A 26,107-nucleotide genomic window follows, 5' to 3' on the forward strand; every position below is an offset into this window, starting at 1 on the left:
AATAACAATGAGAATTATCCAAACATTATATCTCATTGCTTGTTGCATTCTGTACATATTCATATAATGTGGTTAGTCCATTATGGGTATAAGGGATGCTTTGTGCTATATTTGCAATACAGTGATTGATGATGTTGTATTTTTTAGAAATCCCTAATATCCAAGGACAAACTTGGGCAATGTGTTTTTTTAATAATTTACAGCTACTCTCTAGATTCAAGTAACTGAAAAAAGCTGATGAAATAATTGAAGCAACCAGCCAAAAGCCAGTACAGATGTCAATAATTATTCTTTTCAAGACAGCCATGTTTTAAAATAAGCAGATAATGTGTTATTATCTTGATAAACCTTCCAGCACATAATGATGAAGAAAACGTTGGCTTCTGAACATCTCCATGTTGAACAGACTATAGAGACAAGGAAATTCAGAACAATTACCTCTGCATGGAACTGAACAGATTATGTCCCCAAAGATTTTCACTTTCCTTACTTTCTCTCAGGTGCATTATATGACTGGGGAGTGAGGGTTTTAGACAAGACTTGTTGAGTGTGTATTAGATGCCAGGCCCTCCAAGCACAAAAACCCATATAAGGCTTGTGTAAGGACCCATTTCACCCACAAAGACAGTCAGAGGCTTGCATAACTCACCAGGGTCACCAGAGGGGTATTTGCATAACAAAATGCCACTCACCAGGGTCAGAGCACCAATATTTGAATGCAGATCTATTTCAGCTTCAAATCCATAGTAATGTTCTGCTCTTAGGGCAATTCTGAGAATTGTACCAGCAATATTAGTGGAATCAAGCTCAAAGGATACCAAAGGAAATGAGTAAATGCTCATTATACTAATGATAGAAGGTTTGTTATCCTGCTGGCTAATGCAGGAGATACCCAGAGACAAAAATGAGGAAGAAACTTATATCTGCAGTAAAAAGCATTTCTACCACAGAAGTGGTGAGGTGGCATCTGAGGGGATGGGTGGTTAAAAAAGCCCTCCTCAGGGAACTAGGAAGAGTGTGCAGACATAGCTCCTGGGGATGATACCAAGACACTCATCTAGGAAAATCTGCTTTTCAGAGAAACTACTTTACAATTGTTTCTGATTTTTTTTTAATTTTACTTTTAAGAGGCCCAAACCGGATATTACAGGTATTCCCTGCTTTTTCAAAGTGTGAATTTCTACATTTGGCTTTTATGAGAGACATACATCTGCTTTTGCTAACCAAAAGAAATCTGAGGAGGATTTTCACTTTTACAAAAAATGGTGAAAAGCAAAAATCACATTCATTGTTTGTTTTTTAGGAAGCCATTACAGAGGTAGCATGCACCCTGTGCACAAGAGTGGCCCCACCAAGCTCCTTCCCCAGGAACTATACTCAGCATCAAGCCACCATAGCTTTGAACTTTGTGAGACTCTGTGCTTTATCTCTATTTAGTTTTGTGAGTTTGTCAGCAAGATGCATCCCTATCAGACAAGCCTAAGATTATTTTGTGGGTCTGGGAATCTTCAAAAATGTTTCTGTGTAAGTTTTTTTTTTTAATGCTATTTCAGTTCATGAAAGTTTTCATATGAACATTACAATTCTTTACTTATACTTTCAGAAAACGTTCACTTATTTTTTAAAAAAATGAGGCTAAACTTGGTAATTTTTTTTTTAATTAAGTGCTTTGTGTCCTGCTATTTCCACTCTTGGGAAACCCTCTTCAAATATCACCATGAATTCTTCCTGATTTCTCTCTCACCCTGCCACTAATTAAAACTATGTTCTCTTCTCTTTTAAATCTTATAGGAAGCTGGAAAAATTCTCTTTTATGTCTCATTTTTTTTCTCCTTATGCTATAATGGGTTTGTAGAAGACTCTTGAATTCAGGCATTCTTAGCATAGGGTATATCATGTGAGTGCTAAGTGACAATGCATATGTTTGTAACAAAATGATTTAGAACAATAGCATTATATGAAACACTGGATTCCATACTAGACCATTAATTGTGAGTGTGTGAAAATCTACATATAAATGAGGAAATGCCTCAGCGCCTTTTCTCATGTAGAATGGAGATAGACTAAGGGGTTGGGATAACATTGCACTCATTGAAGAGTCTTTCATGGGCCTTGCTTGGTGTGGCCAGAGAGGTCTAGAAGGTCTACTGGATACAGATTAATGGAATCTATATAAATACAATTGAGTCCAGGCTGCCTCTACAATTTTGGAGAAACATATGTGTACCATTTTCCCCCATGTCTCCAGCCACACTGGAGCATCCCTGAGGACAGGCAAAGCCTCTAATTCACAGTGACCCATAGGGCTCCAATACCCAAACCACTAGGAAAGACAACAGCAGGGGCTGGGCATAAATCTGTCATCAGTACTAATTCACAGTGACCCATAGGGCTTCGACACCCAAACCACTAAAAAAGACAACAGCGAGGGCTGGGTATAAATCTGTCATCAGTAACCATTACCCACAAATAAAAATCTAAACATATTTGCATAGCATGCAACACTGGTCGTCAGCTGGTCTTGCCTCAGTCCCAGTCTGAACAGGAGCCACATCAAACTACAGGAAGTTCCAAGACACCCAATGTTGCTTCATACCTCCCTGGATTTTGCACTTGTGTTTATTCTGGCCTGATTCCACCAGAAGTACAGAGGCAAGCTGACAGTTCCAGGTCTTCCTGGACACTGTGTTCCAGTAGTAGTTACTTTATGAACTTTTTCAGACCCCTTTCTCCACATGCATACACATACATGGTATCTTCATTCTGGTTGTCCTGCTTGTCCATCCTACAAACACCTGGTGACATGTGCCATCACCTTGTTATTTTGGCTATGTGCCAGTTCTCTCTTATAGCTGGATGTAACTCTGAGTTCTTCCTCTTAATTTTTTTAATGTTTATTTATTTTTAAAAAAGAGACAGAGACAGAGACAGGCTCCACACTGTCATTGCAGAGTCTGATGCAGGGCTTGAACTCATGAACCGTGAGAGATCATGACCTGAGCCCAAATCAACAGTCAGGTGCTTTACCGACTGAGCCATGCAGGTGCCCTCTTAATTAGCTCTGCATTTGATCCCAATACCTGGCTCCACGTTCCTAACCCTGTCTACGGAGGAGGAGTGTCATATCTGCACAGGCCTGCAGAGGACACTAGCATCATCATCAAACATTAGACATAGAAGAACAGTTAAGACAGGGTCTGCTTCCACTCCCTACATGTGTTCCCATCTCAGATATCTCCTAATATATGGATGGGGTTTACAACATTTCTTTCAGAGAAAGATTGCATATCTCACCTGGGACATTGTATTTGTTATTTTATTCCAGAAGCTACATGGGGCCCTTACTCTGGGCAAACCCAGAGTGAAAGGACTTTGGAATAAAAATATGAACAGGATACATCTTTGTCCTTCAATACATCAAATTAATTACAAGAAAATTATAATGTAAGTCACTTTTTAAATATAAATTTACTGGGGCTGGCTCAGTCTGTTAAGCATCTGAATTCAGCTCAGGTCATGATCTCATAGTTCATGGGTTCGAGCCCTGCAACAGACCCTGATTTGGATCCTCTGTCTCCCTTTCTCTGCCCCTCCCCTGCTCACTACCCCCCCTCAAAAATAAAAGTAATAAACATTAACAAAAATATATATAACATTACTACATAAGTCTTTATCTGTCAACAAGCACAGACAGAGCTCATGTGTGTGTGAAACTGGCCAAGTGGTGGCATTTGCCCACTGTACCCTTGGTTCTCCCTTATAGTCATGAGGAAACTTCTCTACTTCAACTTTTCTTTTTGTATTCCTTCCATGAAAACATGGAGGCACACTGGATGCAGGTGTCTCTTACCTAACTAGGAAAACTGAGGCTGTGTCCATAGGAGACATTTGAAAATGTTAGCTCAATGACTCACCAATGTAGTCTCTGGGGAAAAAGGAACCACAGAAATGCAGGGTGTAACTGCTGAATGAAAACCAACCAAGATCCTTTTAAAAGCCACAAACAGGAAGTAATGTGCTGTGTCAGTGGCTGTTGCTTTTGAGGTTTGCACTTTTTTTTTTTCCTGTGGAGTAGGATGAGCTTGGGTCCAGGAGATAGTGAATCCCCAGAGCTGAGGCAAATGGTATGGCCAGGGAGGGCTGAGAGTCCTGGTGAAAGGACATAGAACTCAAGCTGGGGGAGAAGATATGGATGCCTGAGAGAGCCTTCTTTTATGCCTAAGAAGTTAGGAAAGGTGATTAGGGAGGAATACTAAAAAGGTGGAGGACCCCATATTGTTAGAGATGGCAGGACACAAATGGAGAGAATTAGAGAAGGAATATTAGTGAGGTTTGGGGGAGGGCATTTGGAGCTATGCAACCTGAAAAAGAGCCCAAAGTAAGAGAGGAGCTCACCAAAATATGGTTGTATCAACACACAGAAGTGTTCTATTCACCTTAGAAGAAAGATCATGAGAAAATACAAATTTAAGTTAGACCAACCCTATTAAATAAGACAGTGCTCAGGGAGTCCCTTCACATAGCATTTTAATTACAATGAAATCAAATTATAATCCAGTCCACAATTTATCTGTACAAGGGAATGTGTTTTTCTAACAGCAATGAAGGCACAGACCTCATTCCTAGGCTAACAAGTCTGGAGACAAAACAGATCTTAAACGCTGCTAGCTTAGAATCAGTGGGAAGAAATGCCATCTGACATCAATTCACTTACTCTGCCTCACCCTTCTGAAAACCACTGTGATTCTTAAACTTGAAGCCAGCAAGCTTCTCTAAGCCTCCTAGGAATTAGGAAATCTACACGCAAGTGAGCTGTGTTATGAATTCATCCATACATTTGAGCAAATATATTGTTTTATTGTGTCTCCCAATAAAATGCAAAAGTTTCTAGCATCACTGAGAGTCTCAGGAATATAAATTAAAAAAAAAACAAACTAATATTTGTAAACTTTAGAAAAATATAGAACTCACTTTTTAATTTTTTTTTTTTCGTTTTATTCATTTTTAGAGACAGAGAGAGCACAACTGGGAGAAGGGCGCAGAAGGGAGAGAGAGAGAGAGAGAGACAATCTCAAGTAGGCTCCACATTCATCCCGACTCAGGGTTTGGTCATAACCTGAGCCAAAATCAAGAGTCAGAGACCCAGCTGACTGAGCCACCCAGGCACCCTGGAACTCACTTTTGACATAATATTTTCATCTTTGAAATTCCCTCATCCATTATCTTCTAGGATAAACTGTACTGATTCTGTTCATTCATTTATTATTTATTCAATTAGTATTTACTGAGTGTCCAAATGTGCCAATCACTCTTCAAGGTACCAAGGGATACAGCATTGAAAAAAACAGAACCCCCCACCTTTTGCAAAACAACAACAACAACAACAACAAAACCCTCCTTATTTCAATGTGCTTAAAGTGTCTCACCAGGCTTCTTCCATTTATGTTGCTACTTTTCTTTTCTCTTTTTTTCTTTAGGTTTATTCATTCACCTTGAGAAAGAAAGAATGTGCATTAGTGAGGGAGGGGCAGAGAGAGAAGAGAGAGACAGAGACAGAGACAGAGACAGAGAGAGACAGAATCTCAAGCAGGCTCTATGCTACCAGCACAGAGCACTATGAGGGACTTGAACCCAGGAAACCATGAGATCACAACCTGAGATAAAACCAAGAGTCGGATGTTCAACTGACTGAGACACCCACGCACCCCTTTGCTATTTTGCTATTTCTTGAATTAAATATACTTACTGCCAGAGAGTGACCTGAATGTGTGGTATCTATGAATTCATTTGATCCTCTGAACAGTCCTGTATGAGTGGCACTAACGATGTCCTCATATTTTAGAGGAAGTCAGGCACAGAAATGTGGACTTGGCTTTATCTAAACCTCGTTAGCTAGAAAATAGAATTTCCCTGACTGGTGCTCTTAAAAATAACCAGCTCATTCAGCCTGGGCCAGGGTCTGCTTTTCTAGCGAGAAGCCCTCTGTTTTTTGCTTTCTTTTCTAACTCCACATCTCTGTTGTTCAGCTCATACCTGCATCTGTTTGTTCTCAAAGAATCTTTTTTTTTTTTTTTTTTTTTTTTTTTTTTTTATCCACCGAGACTCTGGACAGATAAACCTTTCAGACCCTGCCCACCACCAAAACTTCAGGCTAAGAACTTATCCTTAGAATAAGGACACACAAACCTCACATCAGCCCCAAACACCTGAGTCATGTGTCCCAGCCTCTCACTGGGACCTTATCGGCAGCCACTCATCGTCATCTGGTCCCACATACCAGCCTGCCTGGATGGCTGTCAGGTGGTGTATGCTGCTCCCTCCCATACAGTTCAGTTCTGTGCACCCTGTGTCCTCTGTGTGTGGCTTCCCTTCCTGCTTACTGCTTGTACTCACACCTCAGTTGTTAGCTCAGAGACTCCCTGAGGGCTACAGCCCAACCATGCAGGCTAGTTCAGAGTCCTCTATTATCTTCTTGTGCATGGGTGAACATCCTTTCTCCTAGTTAGTTCTTTGTAATTGCCTGAGTGCTCATGACGTGTCTTAAGGCTCCTTGAGAGATGGCGGTTATATCTTTCTCTTACACTTGTGTCCGAGACTCTGACTACTGACACACATGTGCTGAGGGAGACCGGATAATTAGGTCCAGGCATACCCACCATCACTCCAAACTCCACAGAATGGAAATTACATGTTGCACAGTGACAGACACTCCCTGTATTTGCCACCTTCCAGATGACCTAATGGCCTCACCATGCTTATCCTGAGTGGCATCATATCCTGTCTTCAAATTATCTTGCTCCTTATGCCTTTTTCTCAGTCTCCCCATCTCAGAGGTGAAGGAGCACTGATGGACTCTGCTTGAATTATTCCTTCTGAGGAAAGCCTCAGCCTATAGTTTTGCAACAGTAATAACAAGTATGCAGTCCTTATGGGACCCTCATTGAACTATGCCAGATACTTATGTTCTGAATCATTGCTGGTCTATACACCTATCATTATCCTACACACATTTGCAACATCTCCACAGCAGCCTACTTCATCTACTCATTTCATTTTTTTTTGTTTTTGTTTTTGTTTTTGTTTTTTTAAATTTATTTATTTTGGGAAAGAATGAAAGAGAGAGTGGAGAGGGGCAGAGTGGGGAGAGAGAATACCAAACAGTCTCTGTGCTGGGAGCGCAGAGCGCCACCCACTGTTCCAACTCACAAACACAGAGATCAAGACGTCAGCGTAAATCAAGAGTCAGGTGCTTACCAGAGTGAGCCACCCAGGTTCCCCTACTCATTTCTTTATCATGAGCTAATTAAACAGGAGTAGACAAATTAAAGTTTGGAACATATTTTAAGAACTTATTATGTCTTATAAGGATAAGGAGACCATGGAATAGTTCAGAAAGTAACGAAAGGCAGGAGCTCAACCATTCTCCAAATGCACTGACAGTGAAAACATGAGATTAGGGGCTCCATTAAGGTACAGTGTGAGGGATTCCGTTAGAAATGTTCAGTTTCCCAGGAGGCCAGGGTTAACATTATTAAACACTATTTTAAAATGTTAATTTTATCCTTGTAACTGAGGGTTGTCTGAGCTATGACTTTTCCCAGGGAGTGGCTGGTTTGGACTCTTGGAGCGGAGCCAGTGGATAAAACCCTTCCTGGGCCTGCATCTTCTGATGCTGTAGAGTCCCTCCCTTCTGTGCCAGAGCACTGGCCCAGATAGCGTGCGCAGCTGGGGAAGAGAGCGCTGCTATCAGCGGGGCCAGGCGACTTCCAGCCTGCCATGGCCTCTGGGGCACCTGGGGAGCGGTTGCGCGAGGAGGCTAGGTGCCCGGTGTGTCTGGATTTCCTTCAGGATCCCGTCAGCGTGGCCTGTGGCCACAGCTTCTGCCTCAGGTGCATCTCGGAGTTCTGTGAGAAGTCTGACAGCGCGCAGGGCGGCCTCTATGCCTGCCCACAGTGCCGGGGCCCCTTTGGGCTGGAGAGCTTTCGGCCCAACCGGCAGCTGGCCAGCCTGGTGGACAGCGTGCGGCAGCTAGGGCTCGGCGCGGGGCCAGTGGGAGTGCGCCTGTGTGCGCAGCACTGCGAGGAACTGACCCTCTTCTGCGAAGTGGACCAGGAGGCACTGTGCTGGGTCTGTGACACCACTGCTGAACACAGGAGTCACCACACCATGCCTCTGCAAGAGGCAGCTCGGTGTTACCAGGTGAGAGTCCCTGTGCGCACCCTGCAAAGCGCACGTGGAGAGGCCCCCACTGCGAGTGTGCAAATGCGGCCCAGACATCCGAGCGGACTGAGCCACAGGTGTTAGTGACAAACCCTAGGGACAAACCCACACGATACTATCCTGATCTGTGCCCTTCCCACATCCTGTCTCTCACAGCCCACATTCAAGTTCGGTCTCCTTGCCTTATAGTAACCCCCTTTTGGGACCTTTATTCAGGAGTTCAAATGCACCCTTATTTTAGACTGTCCCTTTTCCCATGAAGTCTTCCCTAGCTTTTTAGTTTCATCTTTTTTTTTTAAGTTTATTTCTTTTGAGAGAGAGAGCAGGGGAGATGGCAGAGAGAAAGGGAGAGAATCCCAAGCAGGCTTAGTGCAGAGCCCCTAGTGGGGCTCAAACCCATAGGCCTTCAGATCATGACCTGAGCCAAGTCAAGAGTTGGATGCTCAACTGACTGAGCCACCCAGGTGCCCCTTCTCTTGGTTTTATTCTTGCTGATGCTGACATTCTGGTTCCAACAGCAAGACCTCTGGTGTGGAGAGTTGTGTTATCCAATTGGTTCTTTGTTACAGGTGTGTGTCTTTATTTTAAATACTTCTTAATAACTCCCAGTTGTATAATGCCTTGCTTTTTCATAATGCTTCTATGTTGATTAATATTATCACCAAAACAATGCCGGGGTTTGGACACTTGTTAAGAATAGTGTCTGTGAGTACAAAGCTCTGATCACTTGTAAAGTCTGCAGATGCATGTGTACCCTGAAGTAAGAGTCCAGTAGGTAAGCACACAGGCCAGTCTCTGTTCAACACCTATTTGGCAGCTGATGATGTGAGCATCCTCAATGCAGACAGGACTCGTATTGGACTATTTGGCCCTCAAAGTGGCATCTGTGAAACTCTAACAGAATTTTCCCTACTGATGCTCTTCAAGAGTTCTTTGACATATCCTGATCATGTCTTTTTTTTTTTTTAATGCTTATTTATTTTTGAGGGAGGAACTGAGAGAAAGAGAGAGAGAGCAGAGGAGGGACAGAGAGAGAGAGGGGACAGAGGATCTGAAACAGCTCCAGGCTCTGTGCTGGAGCCTGGAGGATCTGTGCTGTCAGCTCAGAGCCTTGATGCAGGGCTCAAACTTACAAACAGTGAGATCATGATCTGAGTCGAAGTCGGATGCCTAACTGACTGAGCCACCCAGGCACCCCATCTGATCATGTTTAAATTCCCAACATCTGGAACAGCTACTACCACAAAGGAGATCAAAGTCATCTTCAATCTACTGACATGTCTAACTGAATACTATCACAATGAAATAATTTGCAAACATTGAATTTCTAAAATAATAATAATGTTATTATTTTAATTTTGTTTTACTTTTTAAATTTTCTTAATGTTTATTTTTGAGAGAGAGACAGACAGAGCATGAGCAGAGGAGGGGCAGAGAGACAGGGAGACAGAGAATCTGAAACAGGCTCCTGGCTCTGAGCTGTCAGCACAGAGCTGACTCAGGGCTCAAACTCAGGAACCTGAGATCTTGACCTGAGCCAAAGTTGAATGATTAACCGATTGACCCATTCAGGTGCCCCTTAACTTTGTTTTAAATTAAGGTTTTGAGACATTTCTTACCTCAACTTCCTTGTTGACACACCTAGAAATATCTCTTAGTTTTTTGTTTGTTTGTTTGTTTGTTTTTTGTTGTTGTCATCTACAAAATTCAGGTGCCAGCTACTTTCTACCTACACTTTTAAAGCATGTTGTCCCTGCTTTCTTTTTATCCAGAAGTTACCTCAATCTAACTTGATTGCATGTAATATGTCTCAAGAAGTTCCTTATATTTCAGTAGTCCTTAATTAAATGCCAGATAAATATCTTTTAAACTCCTTTACCTGTCAGTCAAGACTTTCTAGGGCCCCAACTTCTGTTTCCACAGTTCTTGTCTTAACCAACCATGAGGTCCAACAAAACCAGCCTGATCACTGTGGTCCCCAAACAGGCCACATCTTTTTCCCCTCCTTGCTTTTGCTCACAGTTTCTTCTGCCCAAGGGAGCTTTCCTCTAAGTGTCACAGTTCTATTTCTTGCAAACACTAAAACCAATGCCACTTCCCCCATCTTGTCAGACGTTTCCATAAATTCTACTGCTAGTTTATGTAGAGCGCTATGGATAAGATTATAGAAGTTTCTTTTTAAAGTCAATTGTTGTTTAAGACTTATTAAATGGCTTTAGAAAGAGTTTCCCCCCCCCCATTTTTCCTAAGATTTATTGAATGACTTGGGACAAATTTAAAAATATGCATATTGCGTATCTTTATGGGTGTTCTCTGTAGATAAAATGTATGTGTTTATTTCTAGCAGTGGTTGAAAGGAGATATAGTTTCTGTTTTTTTTTTGTTAATTCCTCATAAGATTTATGACATTCTCTATCTTCTTTTCATTTAAGCATTAGTAATTTGCAAGGTTTCAGTTGGCCAAATAATAATAAACAATTTTCTTATTATAAATCAATAAATAATTTTAAGAAATTTAAATATATAGATACAAGGAATAACATCACTTTTGGGGTGCCTGGGTGGCTTAGTCAGTTGAACATCCAACTTCAGCTCAGGTCATGATCTCACAGTTCATGAGCTCAAGCCCCACATTGGGCTCTCTACTGTCAGTGCGGAGCCTGCTTTGGATTCTTTCTCTCCCTCTCTGTCTGTCCCTCTCCTGCTCACTCTGTCTGTCTCTCTCAAAATAAGTAAATGTTAAATCAGATTATTTAAAAAAAAAGGTGTACACTTTCAACCAAGCACTAATTAAGATGCAATTTTGTCTACTGAACATTTGATGCTAACTAGTTTTTATATATCCATTGCAAGTACTTTTTTTTCCAAAAATTGGTGACATATTATATAAAATACACTTATTTCAATTTATTTTATAATTGTGAATATTTCTTGTCATTCAGTATTTTGCAACACACTATTTTAGTTCCATCATGTTAATATAAAATATATTTTTCTCACTCTCTTATTGTTGACACTTGAACTTACAATTCTACTATTTTGTTTATTTTATTTCATTTTATTTTATTACTTACTTATTTATTTTGAAAAGCACTTGTTAGCATTTCAAGCTACCAGGATGCAACCTCCCAACACCCCATCACCACACCCTTAATCTTCTCAGCTCTTCTGCTGAGGAATTTGACCTTCTCCATAACAGACTGTATTGGGACCTTTCTGTTTCCCCAAACTTTGTAGTAGCCGGATCATACCACATCAATGATAGGGGCAGCTCCAGTCTTGTTTCTCACAGCATTTCCCGGTGTCTGCTCACTGACGTGTCCACTGTTTATCAAGGCTAACAGTAGAGCAGACACTCTGGTTCCTCTTTAAGTGGTAATGTCTCACTTATACCACCCTTTCCAAAGTAACCTGGGCAATATTTGTGGAAGTTGGTTGATACTATGGTGATTCACGAGGCCAGCATTACCCTGGCCTCCTGGGTGCTTCTGTGCTTCCCAGTGCAGCCATGGCTGTGGCTCATGTGGCCCCTAAGCTTCAAGATCTTCTGCAATATGGATGGTATGTCCACAGCCCAAAGGAAAGAGAGTCCTACTATTTTAAATTATGCTACAATGAACATATATTTAGATAAACCTTTAATTATACCTGGCATTAGTACTTAAAAATATATTTATATTTTACTTAATCCTTAATGAGGTTAAACATTTTTATGTGCTCACTAAAGCCTGTTTTAATTGATCTTTGTATTTCCTGGTTAACCTAGTTGATGCCAGGTACTGAAATAGGGCATATACAATGGGTTCAGTGTATCTTTCGAAACAGGTAAAGCTCCAGAGGGCCCTGGAAATGGTAAGAAAGAAGATGGAGGAGGCCTTGACTCAGGAGGTCAATGTGGGGAAGAAAACTATCATTTGGAAGGTAAGAGATTCTTGGAACTTCAGGAGGCTTGCTTTTCCGAAAGATCCAAGTTTGGGTCATTAAATTACTGTTCAACCATTCTCCCTGCTCCAGTACTTTTGTTCCATTTATATACTTGCTCTTGGGAAACATCTCAGTGTCATCCTGGGTCATCCCATCCCCGCAAATGACATCATGTATGTGTGTTCTTTTTATCTCTATTAATAGTACCCCAATCCAAATTGTAAATAGATAGTTTTACTGATCTTAATCTTACTATAATTTACTGCTCTATTCCTAATACCTAGAAAAGAGTCTCATACTATCATCACTAGTTTAAAATATATGTATTTGTGTGTGTATATGTATATATATATATATATGTGTGTGTGTGTGTGTGTGTGTGTGTATAGGATGAATGGCATAATAAATACTTCGCAGCATTGATAGATATGAAATATAGCTAATAGTGATCATCTTACAGATAGGAAGATAATGTGAACTTTCACCTCTTTTCAGTAATTCATATATATGTCCTTTTTTTTACAGTCCATCAGTTTTTTCACTTAACTCTTCATACACACACACATGCATACACACATACCACACACAGTGATTTCAATCTGCAGTGATTTTGCCCTCTAAAGGATATTTTACAATATATGTAGATATTTTTGGTTCTCACAATTTGGCGGGGGGGAGTGGGCTTGCTACTGGAATTTCATGCGTGAAGGGCAAGCATGCTGCTAAACACCATACAAAGCACAGGACAGCCCATGGAAGCTCATAATTAAAAAAAAATAAATTTAATGTTTATTTATTTTTGAGAGAGAGATACATCGTGAGTGGGGGATGGGCAGAGAAAGAGGGAGACACAGAATATGAAGCAGGTGCCAGGCTGTGAGCTGTCAGCACAGAACCTATGCAGGTCTCAAACCCACTAACCTTGAGATCATGACCTGAGCTGAAGTTGGATGCTTAACCGACTGAGCCACTCAGGCGCCCCATTTTTAAAAAAAAAAATTTAATGTGAAACTCATAATAAAGAATAGTCTGGTAAGATATCATTAGGGTCAAGATTGAGAAACTATACATAGAAGTTATATGTAAATAATATATAACATATATAGGATTTATTTTATAGAGTATTTCTATTATTTGTCTGTCTCCAAATAACCCTTATTCTGTGATCATATTCTATAATGTTTCTAATTATATTTTTAAGGTTATTTATTTTGAGAGAGAGAGAGAGAGAGAGAGAGAGAGAGAGCAAGCACATGAATGCACACCAGAGTGGGAGAGGGGCAGAAAGAGAGGTAGAGAGAGAATCTCAAGCAAGCTCTGTACTGTCAGCATGGTGATGAGCCCAACGTGGGGCTTGAACTCACAAACTGTGAGATCATGACTTGAGCTGAATGAAATCAAGAGTCAAAGGCTTAATGGACTGAGCCATTAGGTGCTCCTCTATTTTTCTAATTCTTTCCTTACTCTTTTCTTAAAATGTTTGTTTTATACACTATCCTCAGACAGATATTTCCATAAGGACCATTTAGGCTACATTTTTCTTCTGTGTTGAGTCTTATCTTTTTCTATTGCTATGCAATATATAGTTAATGTATGTAGTTACATGTAGTTAAATACTTAATGATAATTTTTGTTCTTTTTGGGCTAATAATCCAAGTCTCTCTCCCTCCCTCTCTCTCTGCTCTGCTCCCCAACTTGTGCTCTCTGTCTCTAACATAATAATGATAATTAAAAAATAAAATAAAAAGTGATAGCTTATGCCCTTTAATCAAACCAAGGCATTATAATGTTTAGCAATGAGCCTGGGAATCCAAAATGAGAGACTGTTGGAGGTTAACTTGCCACCTATACTCAGTTTAAAGCTAGTTTTCCACCTATCAGTATGAAGAGAATAAAATTTATGTCTCTGTGTGTAATAATGCTGCATCAAAGCATATTCCTTAGGTCTATTTAAAAAATGTAGATGTGAGATTTGGGTGGAAATCAGTATTAATTTCCTGAAGTCAACTCTGCGGTAAATGGCCTGACAATCATTTATTTACTTTTGGGCTATACAGAGAATGTTAGCCTTAGGTTTCACAATTACGATATTACTAAGTAATATTCACATCTCTACTCTATAACACTCTTTTTCACATTTACAAATCTAGGTCTCTGTAAGCTCTTAAGTTATTTCCACCCTTTTCTCATTCTAGTGAATATATTTTTTTTAAATCAGGCTCTTTTTTGTTTAAGTTTATTTATTTATTTTGAGAGAGAGTGCAAGTTGGGGGGGGGCAGAGAGAGAAGGAGACAGGGAATCCCAAGCAGGCTCTGCACTGTCAGCACAGAGCCAGACATAGGGCCTGAGCCCACCAACTTTGAGATCATGATCTGAGCTGATCCCAGTGCTTAAGGAACTGAGCCACCCAGATGTCCCTCTAGTGTAATAATCTAGAATGTATTTTATGTATAGTATAATAATGTATTTTAACTTCATTATGCAACTATTCCTTGCTAGTCATTCTGCTCAGCAATTTAATAGATATGCAATTTTAATTCCCATACCATACACCTGTTTCCCATATTTTATTTATGTTTTATTTTATCTTAGAGAGAAGGCACAATCAGGGGAGAGGGACAGAGGGAGAGAGAGAGCATCTTTTTCTTTTTTTTTAATTTTTTTAACATTTAATCATTTTTGAGTGACAAAGACAGAGTATGAGTGGGGGGAGTGGCAGAGAGGGGGGAGACACAGAATCTGAAGCAGGCCCCAGGTTCTGAGCTGTCAGCACAGAGCCTGATGTGGGGCTCCACTTCATGAACCGCAAGATCATGACGTGAGCCGAAGTTGGACGCTTAACAGACTGAGCCACCCAGGTGCCCAGAGAGAGAGACAGAGAGAGAGAGAGAGAGAGAGAGAATCTTAAGCAGGCCTCATGCTCAGTAAGCTCGATCACATCACCCTGGGATCATGATCTGAGACAATATTAAGAGTTAGAGGTTCAACTGACTGAGCCATGCAGGTACCTCTCTCCATATTTTATTTTATTATTTTTTTAAATAAAGTTTATTTACTTATTTTGAGAGAGACAGAGTGAGTGGGGGAGGGGAAGAGAGAGAATTGCAAGTAGGCTTCATGCTGTCAGCGCAGAGCACACAGGGCTTGAACTCATGAAGTACAAGATCCTGACCTGAGCCGAAATCAAGAGTGGGATGCTCAACCAACTCAGCCACCCAGGTGCCTCTCCCCATATTTAAAATGTGGCTCCAAAACTTGCCTATAAAAGTGCCTTGCACCCAACTCCATGGCAAAATGGGAACCCAAATCCAACTGTCTTCTCAAACTCTAGTGGCCTCTGGTTCCTGCATGTTGTTAAAATGCAGCCCATTCATTCACAGACATTGCCTCCAGCCTCACTGTCCCATACCTTCATGGGGAAGCCAGACGCTGTGCCCCCACTGCTGATGCTCTGATCCCCTGTGTCACTCCAGGAAAAAGTGGAGATGCAGAGGCAGCGCTTCAGGCTGGAATTTGAGAAGTATCGTGGCTTCCTGGCCCATGAGGAGCAGCTCCAGCTGCGGAGGATGGAGGAGGAGGAGCGAGCCACCCTGCAGAGACTGCGGCACAGCAAGAACCTTCTGGGGCAGCAAAGCAGGGCTCTGAAGGAGCTGGCTGAGGAGCTGGAGGAGAGGTTCCAACGCCCAGCTCTGGGGCTGCTGGAGGTAAGCCTGGGCGCCTCCGGCACAGGGAGGCTCAAGTGCCAGACCACAGGGACAAATAGCCGCTTTCAGAGACAAGTCACATAGTCATTCATGCTTTTTAGCAAAAGGACACCCTAGAATGTATGTGTGAGGCACCTTAATTCGAAGTCCTAGCATCAGAATGAGAAGGGACCCTACACAATTCTATAAAATAGTTCATAGTAGAGAGAAAAGTTTAACTATTTTTTAAAAAGTAAAATTAATTCGGTATCTTACCTATAAGGTTAACCAGAAAATGGACAATCTATGCTATGTTTCCTGCAAAACACTTCTTTTTAAATTTTTTAACATTTACTTTTTTTTTTTTTTGAGAGAGAGAGAGAGAGAGCGAGAGAACAGGGGAGGGGCAGAAAGAGAGGGAGACACAGAATCTGTAGCAGGCTCCAGGCTCTGAGCTATCAGCACAGACCCCAATGCCAGGCTCAAACTCATGAACCTTGAGATCATGATCTGAGCCTAAGTCAGACATTTAACTGTGAGCCACCCAGGGGCTACATCAAAAATACTTCTTAAAACTTCATAGTCAATCTGTCAATGATGATATGCTGTATTTCAGTGATGGCCAATTCCAAAAGTCTTTGGTGATCCATTTCAATGTCAGAGCTGAAAATATGAATGATGGTTTAACTTGTTCAGCTTGAAGTTTTCCTGTTAAATCTTATGGCAAACACTAATTTCCTTGTCCATATTGCATGCCTATTCCAGGCAAAGTGAAGAGGGATTCAGTGGGTTTCGTGCAGTTTCCTTATAATCAGTAGGGATTATACAGCAGAGACACAAATAACAAGAAAAAATATTTGTTCTTAACCCTCCAGGAGGTCATCAAAATCCCAAGTGAACTGAGAAAGTCATTGTTGTTAATGTACGCATATTATCATGATAGAATCTACTGCAGTCAAAGATTTCTGGGCATATTTCATTCTGTCTGATCCCCAGTGACTCATCAGGATATTCTGAACTAAGTAATTCATATCATCCCTTAGCCACTGACCCACAGATTCCACCTTGTCTGAGTTAGTTCCAGACACTGAAAGTACCATGAAATAAATATTCATATTAACTATCTATATAATGTTTACAAGTACAATGAATAAACAGCACTGGTTACGTAGTTGGGGGAGGTCATTGAATGAATGAACTTACAATGCATTTTTATTTATTTTGTCTAATTTAATTCATTTTGTCTTCAATATATCTGTATCTACACAAAATTTATTATTATTATTATTACTATTACTATGCTCACTTCCTTGTGAGCACACTAAGTATGAGAAAGGAATTAATTTTCTGAATTTCAGGCAGTAAATATACACAGAAAGTTTAACGTTTTCCTCTTTTCTAATTTTTATATATATTTTTAATGTTTATTCATTTTTGTGTGAGAGACAGAGTGTGAGCATGGGAGGGGCAGAGAGATAGAGGGAGACAGAATCTAAAGCAGGCTCCAGGCTATGAGCTTGCAGCACAGAGCTCGATGCAGGGTTCAAAAACACAAGCTGTGAGATCATGACCTGAGTTGAAGTCAGATGCCCAACCGACTGAGCCACTCAGGTGCCCTTAATATTTTCAATAATAATATTCATCATCTTATCTTACTATATCTCAAAACACACCATTACTTTTTTTTTTACATTTATTTATTTATTTTTTTTAACTTTTTTTTTTTCAACGTTTATTTATTTTGGGGACAGAGAGAGACAGAGCATGAACGGGCGAGGGGCAGAGAGAGAGGGAGACACAGATTCGGAAACAGGCTCCAGGCTCTGAGCCATCTGCCCAGACCCCGACGTGGAGCTCGAACTCACGGATGGCGAGATCGTGACCTGGCTGAAGTCCAACGCTTAACCGACTGCGCCACCCAGGCGCCCCTACATTTATTTATTTTTGAAAGAGAGAGAGCACAAGTTGGGGAGGGGTACAGAGAGGGAGACAGAATCTGAAGCAGGCTCCACGTTCTGAGCTGTCAGCACAGAGCCAGATGAGGGGCTTGAATTCACCAACCATGAAATCATGACTTGAGCTGAAGTTGGAAATTTAACCAACTGAGCTACCCAGGTGCCCCACAAAACACACAATTTAAAACTAGCATTTATTTGCACCAAAAGTTGTTAAAATGATTTATAGTACAAATCTTAGGGAGAATATATTCTAAAATTATTTATGTTGATTGTTATATCCACCTTTGCCTTTCTTCCTCAGTACCAGTAAGCAGCATTTTACCCTCCCACCCCCCAAAGCCTGGCAGTCCCATAAAAAATAATTATTTCCCTGCGTTTATGCCTTCTGAAAATTATCTACCACGTGGGTATTTTTTAGAGGGAAAAGGAACATTTAAGGCAGGTGATTTATTTAAATAATCTCCTTTGAGATAAAATGTTGCTATTAATTAATGACTTTCTTTTTTATCCAGTTAGTAAACCTACTTCCATATGAGTTCGTAGCTATGGTAGGTTGGTTCAACAAATGAGGAATTTGGGGTTTTCTTACAGAGACATTGAGAGTAATATTTTTTTGTCTATACCTTTCATCATCCCTCAAATGAATTCTGGAGACATTTATGGTCTATTTTTACCTTCATTTCATCCACATTAGTTACCAGAATGTATTTCTCTATTAAAATATCCAAATGTCAGAATTATCAATTCAAAAAATAATTAAGTTGGTTGATATCATAAGAGTTAACCTAAACTTTGTGTAGTCTGATTCTATTCAAATAGAGGCAAACTGATTCTATTATGTTAAAATTCATGAGAAAAGTCAACAGCCAAGTTTTGGATTTGGTTAAGAGAGATTCATGTCTCCTCTATTTTCATCTTCATAGTTAATTATTTCTGATCATTCCTAAAGAGATGTTCATAGTTTGTTTCCAATCTGTCAAAAGCAGTTCAGAGGGCTGACTCACACCTGCTTGTATTTCTCTTTTACTTTTAGGGTGTGAGAGAAGCATTGAGCAGGTATGTTTACTTTCTGAATCAGGGAATGGGTTTGGAGATGACAAGGAAGGTGGTTGATAAGTCCTACTGAGAATTATTGGTTCTGTGTCCTTCTCAGAAGTAATGATGTCACACAAGTGGAACTGGAGAACATCCCCATGGAGCTGAAGACAATGTGTCACATCCCTGGGATGAGGGAAATGTTGAGAAAGTTCCAAGGTAAGCTGCGTCTTTGAGCTTGGAGAACTATGGAGCCCAGGGTTTGGCTGTTTTTGTAATGTGTTACTGCAGAAGTCAGTCTGCAGAAACAAACAGAACCCAAAGTTTACTGACTAAAATCAGTAAAGGGCTATTTTTAAATCATGTCATTGGCTTCTTTCTGGATTGTGGAGGCTTTTGTTTCACCTCATCTCCCTCTGGGAGCCATGCAGATAGAGCCCAACCTCCTTTCCGTTGCTGGTAGCTTTGGGAAAAGGCACGGTTATGGTGATTTGGGCACTGCTCGTAAAGGCAACCACACTACAGTGGAACACTAGCTTCCCTAAAGATTTTATTAATTAAAGTGAGTCACATGGCCATGCCAAGTTATAAGGGTGGGTGGGAGAGAACACTTTGTTCAGAAGAAAGAAAACTGGGATATGTGTATAATTATAAAAAATATCAGAGGTACTAACACACATTTTAGCTACATTTAGTTAGAACAACATAGACTTGAAAGTGTGTTTCTTAGTTTATTAACTGTGATTTGAGTAAAATTAGTTCCAATGAATATTCATTTCCCTGTTTATAAAATGCTGAAAAATGTATTATTGTTTGGAAGACTAAATGAATGATATTTGAAAGCAGAAAAATAACCAATATAAAAGCCTTAAGGTACATCAAATAAGAGATTTGATTTTTTTTAATTTTTTTTAATGTTTATTTATTTTTGAGACAGAGAGAGACAGAGAATGAATGGGGGAGGGTCAGAGAGAAGGAGACACAGAATCTGAAACAGGCTCGAGGCTCTGAGCTGTCAGCACAGAGCCCGATGTGGGGCTGGAACTCATGGACCGCAAGATCATGACCTGAGCCGCAGTCCGACGCTCAACTGATTGAGCCACCCAGGCGCCCCAGGATTTGATTTATTATTTGTCACTTGAGGAGGACCCAATGATATTCAATCAATTACTTTTGTGTACGAATAACTGTGGTGACATAAATTTGTCTATTAGATTTGATTATTCTGTTCTTTAAAACAATATAGATTCAATATTTGTATTTATTTTTTATTTTGTGTATTTTTAATGCTTATTTTTATTTTTGAGAGAGAGAGAGAGAGCACGAACAGGGGAAGTGCAGAGAGGCAGGGAAACACAGAATCTGAAACAGGCTCCAGGCTCTTAGCTGTCAGCACAGAGCCTGATGCAGGGCTCGAACTCACAAATTATGAGATCATGACCTGAGTCAAAGTCGAACACTCAACTGACTAAGCCACCCAGGTACCACTGTATTTATTTTTTAAAATTCACGTTATATGCAGCAATGAAAACAAACTGTGGCTAAATACTGGTTTCACTACTTACAGGGAGACAGCTTTGACCCATATTGAGAAAACCCATGTTACCAGTCCTGCTCCTGCTTAATGATGGGAAAATTAATATATACCAACTGCATGAATTGTTACAATTTATTAAACTCTCATAATCAGTGTCATAATATTCCCATTTCTTTTACTGAATTAAATACTTAATGAATCAATTCAATAAAATGAATTTATGCCAGTCACTAAGTATTGAAATATATTATTGAACAATAACAAAAAATCCTACAAATCCATAACTTGGTGTTGTAAATATTTACTTAAATTATGCAAAATACACAGAATGTTAGAAGATTATACAGAATATAAGTTAAGGGTAGCCAGAAGTTCATGGGATAGGGCATCTAAACTTGAATTTGACAATAAAGGAGGGCCCCTTCAGGGATAACTCATCAGGTATCTAATCTGAAAGAAAACATTCCAGGCAATAGACACAATGAGTGCCCATGCCTGAGATAGAAATATAGAAGATGTGTTTCAGGAACTATGAGGTCTCTGTAGCTGGGGAAGAATTAACAAGGGGAGAGTCAGAGAGGCCAAGACAAGACCAATTAGCACAGGGTGGTATGGGCAGGTCACTGTGAGCAGGAAGCTTTACCTTTGAGTAAACAGGAAATCAGTAAACAACTGTGAATGGAGGAATAGCATGATTATATTAATGTTTTGAGAGGCTCACTCTGTATGCTTCACTGAGAATAAATTCAAAGGGGCAAGGCTTTATGTGGGAAAAGCAATTAGGAGCCTTTGCAATAATTCCATTAGAGATGATTGTGGATTGGATCTGAGTGGTACTGTTGGAGGCGCTGAGGTGTGTACAGAATCTTGGCATATTTTGAAGGTAGAGCTGGCAAGATCTGCTGTTGGATTAGATGTGAGTTGTCAGAGAAAGAGAAAAGTCCAAAATGACCCAAAGATTTAAATCTCTAGAGCTGGTGTAAGGAAGTTGCCATTTACATTGATGGTTAAAGGGTAGGTGAGGCAGAAGGAGGGGAGTTGGGTTTTGAGCATATCAATCTTGTGATGAGTATTAAATCTCAAAAGTTTGATGTCAGGTAGGCAAATGATTTTGCAAATATGGAGTTTCAGGAGAAAGGTCTAAGGTAGAGATATGCATTTGGAGTCAGTAAGCATATGAATGGAATTAAATTAAATCAATGAGCCAACCAGCCCAAGAACTATTGTGTGCTGAGACAGAAAGAAGAGGTCCAGGTCCTGAGACCACTGGTTTCTCCAATGGCAGTGATGGAGAAGAGGAGAAAACAAGAAAGGGGATCAAGAAGGAGTGAGGAGAAAAGAGGGAAGGAAAGCATGATGATGGCTGTCTTTGGGAAAGAGAAAGGAGGTTTTTCAGAACAAGGGTATTCTCAACAGCATTAATGCTACACAGAAGTAATTTAAGGTGAACTCATCAGTGTGGAGGTCACTGAGGAGATGGACACGGACAGTTTGATTACAGTGTTGTTATATCATGATGAGCAATTGAATCTAACAGAGAAGGGTTGGGGAAGGAATTGGAGACAGACCATATTAGAAACCATGTCACAGATTTATTTTCTTATAAATGGAGCAAGGAAGTGTGGTGGCTGAGAAATAATGTGTAAAGACATAACATACATCAAATACACCTAGCACAATCCCATGGAAAACCATGTCTCAGTCTGTTATTTATGACTTCTAGAATATGGAGAGACCACATAAGCTCTGATTCTGAGTCTCCTCAGCTGTAATGTGGGGATGATAATGGCCACTCTATGGGTGGGTAAATGCATTAGCAGAGATGAGGTATTATTTATGTGACCAACTCAGGTTTGGGTTTCAACACAAGATCGCTAGAAGTGGTCATTGGAATAGTATTTGTTATTATGATATTAAAAATAAAACGATGTTGATGAAATTTATTATTTTGAATATTTATAAGACAAGACACTGAATATTTTACATCCTTCCTTCTTCACTGAGATTTTACACACGCACAAGTAAAACTTCACATCAATCTGACTGGGACTTCACAGCATCAATATTGGTTTTCTATTGGTGTATAACAAATTACCACAGACTTAACTGCTTAAAACCTCACATGCTTATTAGCTCATAATTATACAGATCAGACATCCATGTGGGATCAGCTAATTTTTCTTCTTATGGTTTCACAAGATCAACATTAAAGTGTGGCCAAGCTGGTCTTCTCTGAAGAGTCTGGGGAAGAATCCACTCCCAAGTTTATTCAGTTTATAGGCATAATGTAGTCCTGACAGTTGTAGGGCTGAGATCCCCATTTTAAGAATTTGTGTGATTATGGGGCGCCTGGGTGGCGCAGTCGGTTAAGCGTCCGACTTCAGCCAGGTCACGATCTCGCGGTCCGTGAGTTCAAGCCCCGCGTCAGGCTCTGGGCTGATGGCTCAGAGCCTGGAGCCTGTTTCCGATTCTGTGTCTCCCTCTCTCTCTGCCCCTCCCCCGTTCATGCTCTGTCTCTCTCTGTCCCAAAAAATAAATAAACATTGAAAAAAAAAAAAAAAAAAAGAATTTGTGTGATTATATTAGATCCACTCAGATAATCTTCCTCTTTTCAAATAACATAACATAATCCTGAGAGTAGCACCAGGGTCTGAAGGTCATGGAGTTCATCTTAGAATTCTGCCTACCACAGTAACATAACTTTGAAAGTAGTGGATTTCAAATTAATGAAATTTTCCTATGGATTTTGAGAAAAAAAAATAAATGCGGAAGATCTTCCTAAGAACACCCAAGTGCTCTGAATTTAGATGAAAGGAATCTAAATGGCCATGCACATGGTTTGTCATATTATCAATGGTTATGTTTTTATTGAGGCAATAATGAGTTCTGAATCATGTAGAGGTAACTGAGGAATACACAAGTGAGTGATGAAGAAAATAGCCACCTGCAAGGTAAAATATTTATTTCACTTTCTCTAGGAGTTAATAGAGAGAGAGAGAGAAATGGGGAGTATTATGGACTATTATCCATAATATTGTGGCTTCCTAAGTTTTTACCTGTCTTTTCTGACGTTTCATATGTCCCACAAAATTCTTCCCACAGTTGATGTCAAGCTGGACCCTGTCACAGCGCATCCTAGCCTCCTCTTGACTGCTGATCTGCGCAGTGTGCAGGACGGAGAGCTGTGGAGGGATCTCCCCAACAACCCGGAGCGTTTTGATACATGGCCCTGTGTCCTGGGTTTGCAGAACTTCTCCTCAGGAAGGCATTACTGGGAGGTCATGGTAGGAGAAAGAGCAGAGTGGGGTGTAGGTGTCTGTCGAGAGACGGTGCTGAGAAAGGGCGAGACCACACCCTCTCCTGAGAACGGAGTCTGGGCCATGTGGCTGCTGAAAGGAAATGAGTACATGGTCCTTGCCTCCCCATCTGTACCTCTCCTCCACCTGGAACGGCCTCACTGCATTGGGATTTTTTTGGACTATGAAGCAGGTGAAATCTCCTTTTACAATGTAACAAATGGGTCTTACATCTACACATTCAACCAACTGTTCTCTGGTATTCTCCGACCTTACTTTTTCATCTGTGACACGATTCCTCTTACCTTGCCACCTATGACAGATGTGGAGTCAGAAAATTGGGCATCCAGGGGTCATCTTTACTCTGCTTCTAATGTTGGACATGATCATTCCTAAAATTCTGTTCCTGAGAATTTTATGCCTAGCAAGTTTTCCTGGAGTGGAATCGGGAGGATGCAAATATGCTAAGCCCCAAAATGTCCCTATTTAGATCAGCACTTTAATCCTTATTGCTATGGACATTTTTTCCATGAGGACAAAACAGAAAATATGAAATATTTGCATCTGGAGGAGGATTCCAGAGCATAATAATTTTAGAAATGCAGCAATCTCCTCAAGTCTTTCCAGGTGGTGCTACAGATTTTCTTGATGAGGCTTTCTTCAAGTGAATGGACCTGGTGTTAAACAAAGATTTCTATACATTCACTATAATTTCACATTCATTTTTTTTTAAATTTTTTTTTAACGTTTATTTATTTTTGGGACAGAGAGAGACAGAACATGAACGGGGGAGGGGCAGAAAGAGAGGGAGACACAGAATCGGAAACAGGCTCCAGGCTCTGAGCCATCAGCCCAGAGCCTGACGCGGGGCTCGAACTCACAGACCGCGAGATCGTGACCTGGCTGAAGTCGGACGCTTAACCGACTGCGCCACCCAGGCGCCCCTCACATTCATTTTTATATCCTTTTGTTCCAAGTCTTCGATATATTGAGAATAAGAAATGTCATTTTTTTTTTTAGAAATGGCAATTCCTAAATTCGTGGAGAACAGTCCAATACAGCATCAGATCTATAATTCTGTTTCTCCCTCTCCTTATTTCCCTTCTCTTCTCTCATTCTTTCTGTGTGTTTGTCTCCATCTCTAACTTTTTCTCTTTCTTGCTCTTGACTTTTTTTTTTCTCTCTACCTCTTCTTGTTTAGCCTTCCATTTTTTTCTAGATTAACAAATTCAGGACCATTTCTTTTTATTCAATTTTCCTATGACTACATTCATTTACTCTTTGAATCCTCTTTGTACTGAGACTAATTTCTGAGGATTCTGGAATCCATTTCTTTCATTCTGATGTAACAGATTACCACCACCATACCCCTCTGAGACTGCCATTTTTCCCTTTATCTTTGGAGACATGTTTTAGAGTAGGAATTTCTCAGAATTCTGATGCAACTAGTTCTTTGACTTAGCCATTTACTAGTTTAAGACCTCAACACCTTTCTCTTTAGGTCTTAGCTACTTAATATGGTTCCTATATGTGGAAAAATGATATGGATCTTAGAATTCTATGGCAAATATTTAAGATCATGATTGATATGATTGGTTTTAATTAAACTTTCTACTTAAATACAATATAAAGATGATGATGACGATTATGATGATGATCTGCTAATAATATTTGACTTATCTTTAAAATATACTCTCTACTTTCCTAACAAAATTCTTAAGTCATTGAAGGCTAACTTTGCTGTTATATTTCTCTGTATCTGTCTAATAAAAAATTGTGAGGCAAATGCTAAAATTCAAATGTTTAAGTGCCAAACAATTACTAATGAATGGCAAATTTAGTTAACAGTATTTTGATAATAATCTGCCAACATTTTAATCTTCCACTTTAATTCTACCTTGAATTTTAAAGTATTTTTCTCTTCCAGAGATATCTCTTTGACTAAAATCTTTCACTTACTTTCCAATAACATTATTAACATAGTTTTCTTTCTGCAATTTTTCAATATTTTTCTTTCCAGACGTTTTTCTTACATTTGGAGGACTATCATGAAGTATAATAATTTTAGAAATGGTATGATCTCATAAACTATTACCAAATGACTCTATGAACTTTATTGATGAATCCTTGCATTAAAAAAGATTTATATACATTCATGTTTGGTATATTTATATTTGATCATAAGCAAACAATTCCTCTCTCCATCTCTCCTTTCCAAATGGGGGTATTAATGTATTCTTATCTCCATCTTGGTGACATTTTATAGACCATGAATGCCCTAGGCCTCTTCCATGCATGGTTTGAGTAGAGAATAGGCTCATGCCTTGGGTTTCAGCTCATGTTTCCCCACCATCAGGGATTAAACAGGAGCTGGCAACTTACTGTAACACCTGAGTGTTGATGTTACTGTAAGGCCAGGATCAATGACAGGAGTCAATGCAGAGAAAATACAC

General features: G+C 40.0%; 1 protein-coding gene across 1 annotated transcript; it reads left to right on the forward strand.

The window, feature by feature from the left end:
* The first annotated feature begins 7,716 nt into the window (after positions 1–7,716).
* On the forward strand, positions 7,717–24,345 carry TRIM58 (tripartite motif containing 58). Its single transcript, XM_043557294.1, has 6 exons — positions 7,717–8,199; positions 12,046–12,141; positions 15,619–15,849; positions 18,820–18,842; positions 18,940–19,040; positions 23,461–24,345. Exons 1-6 carry the CDS (start codon positions 7,777–7,779, stop codon positions 24,048–24,050), a joined length of 1,464 nt encoding a protein of 487 aa, XP_043413229.1. The 5' UTR covers positions 7,717–7,776; the 3' UTR covers positions 24,051–24,345.
* Positions 24,346–26,107: the final 1,762 nt, after the last annotated feature.

This window comes from Prionailurus bengalensis, chromosome A1 (genome assembly GCF_016509475.1).
Source record: "Prionailurus bengalensis isolate Pbe53 chromosome A1, Fcat_Pben_1.1_paternal_pri, whole genome shotgun sequence".
NCBI lineage: Eukaryota > Metazoa > Chordata > Mammalia > Carnivora > Felidae > Prionailurus > Prionailurus bengalensis.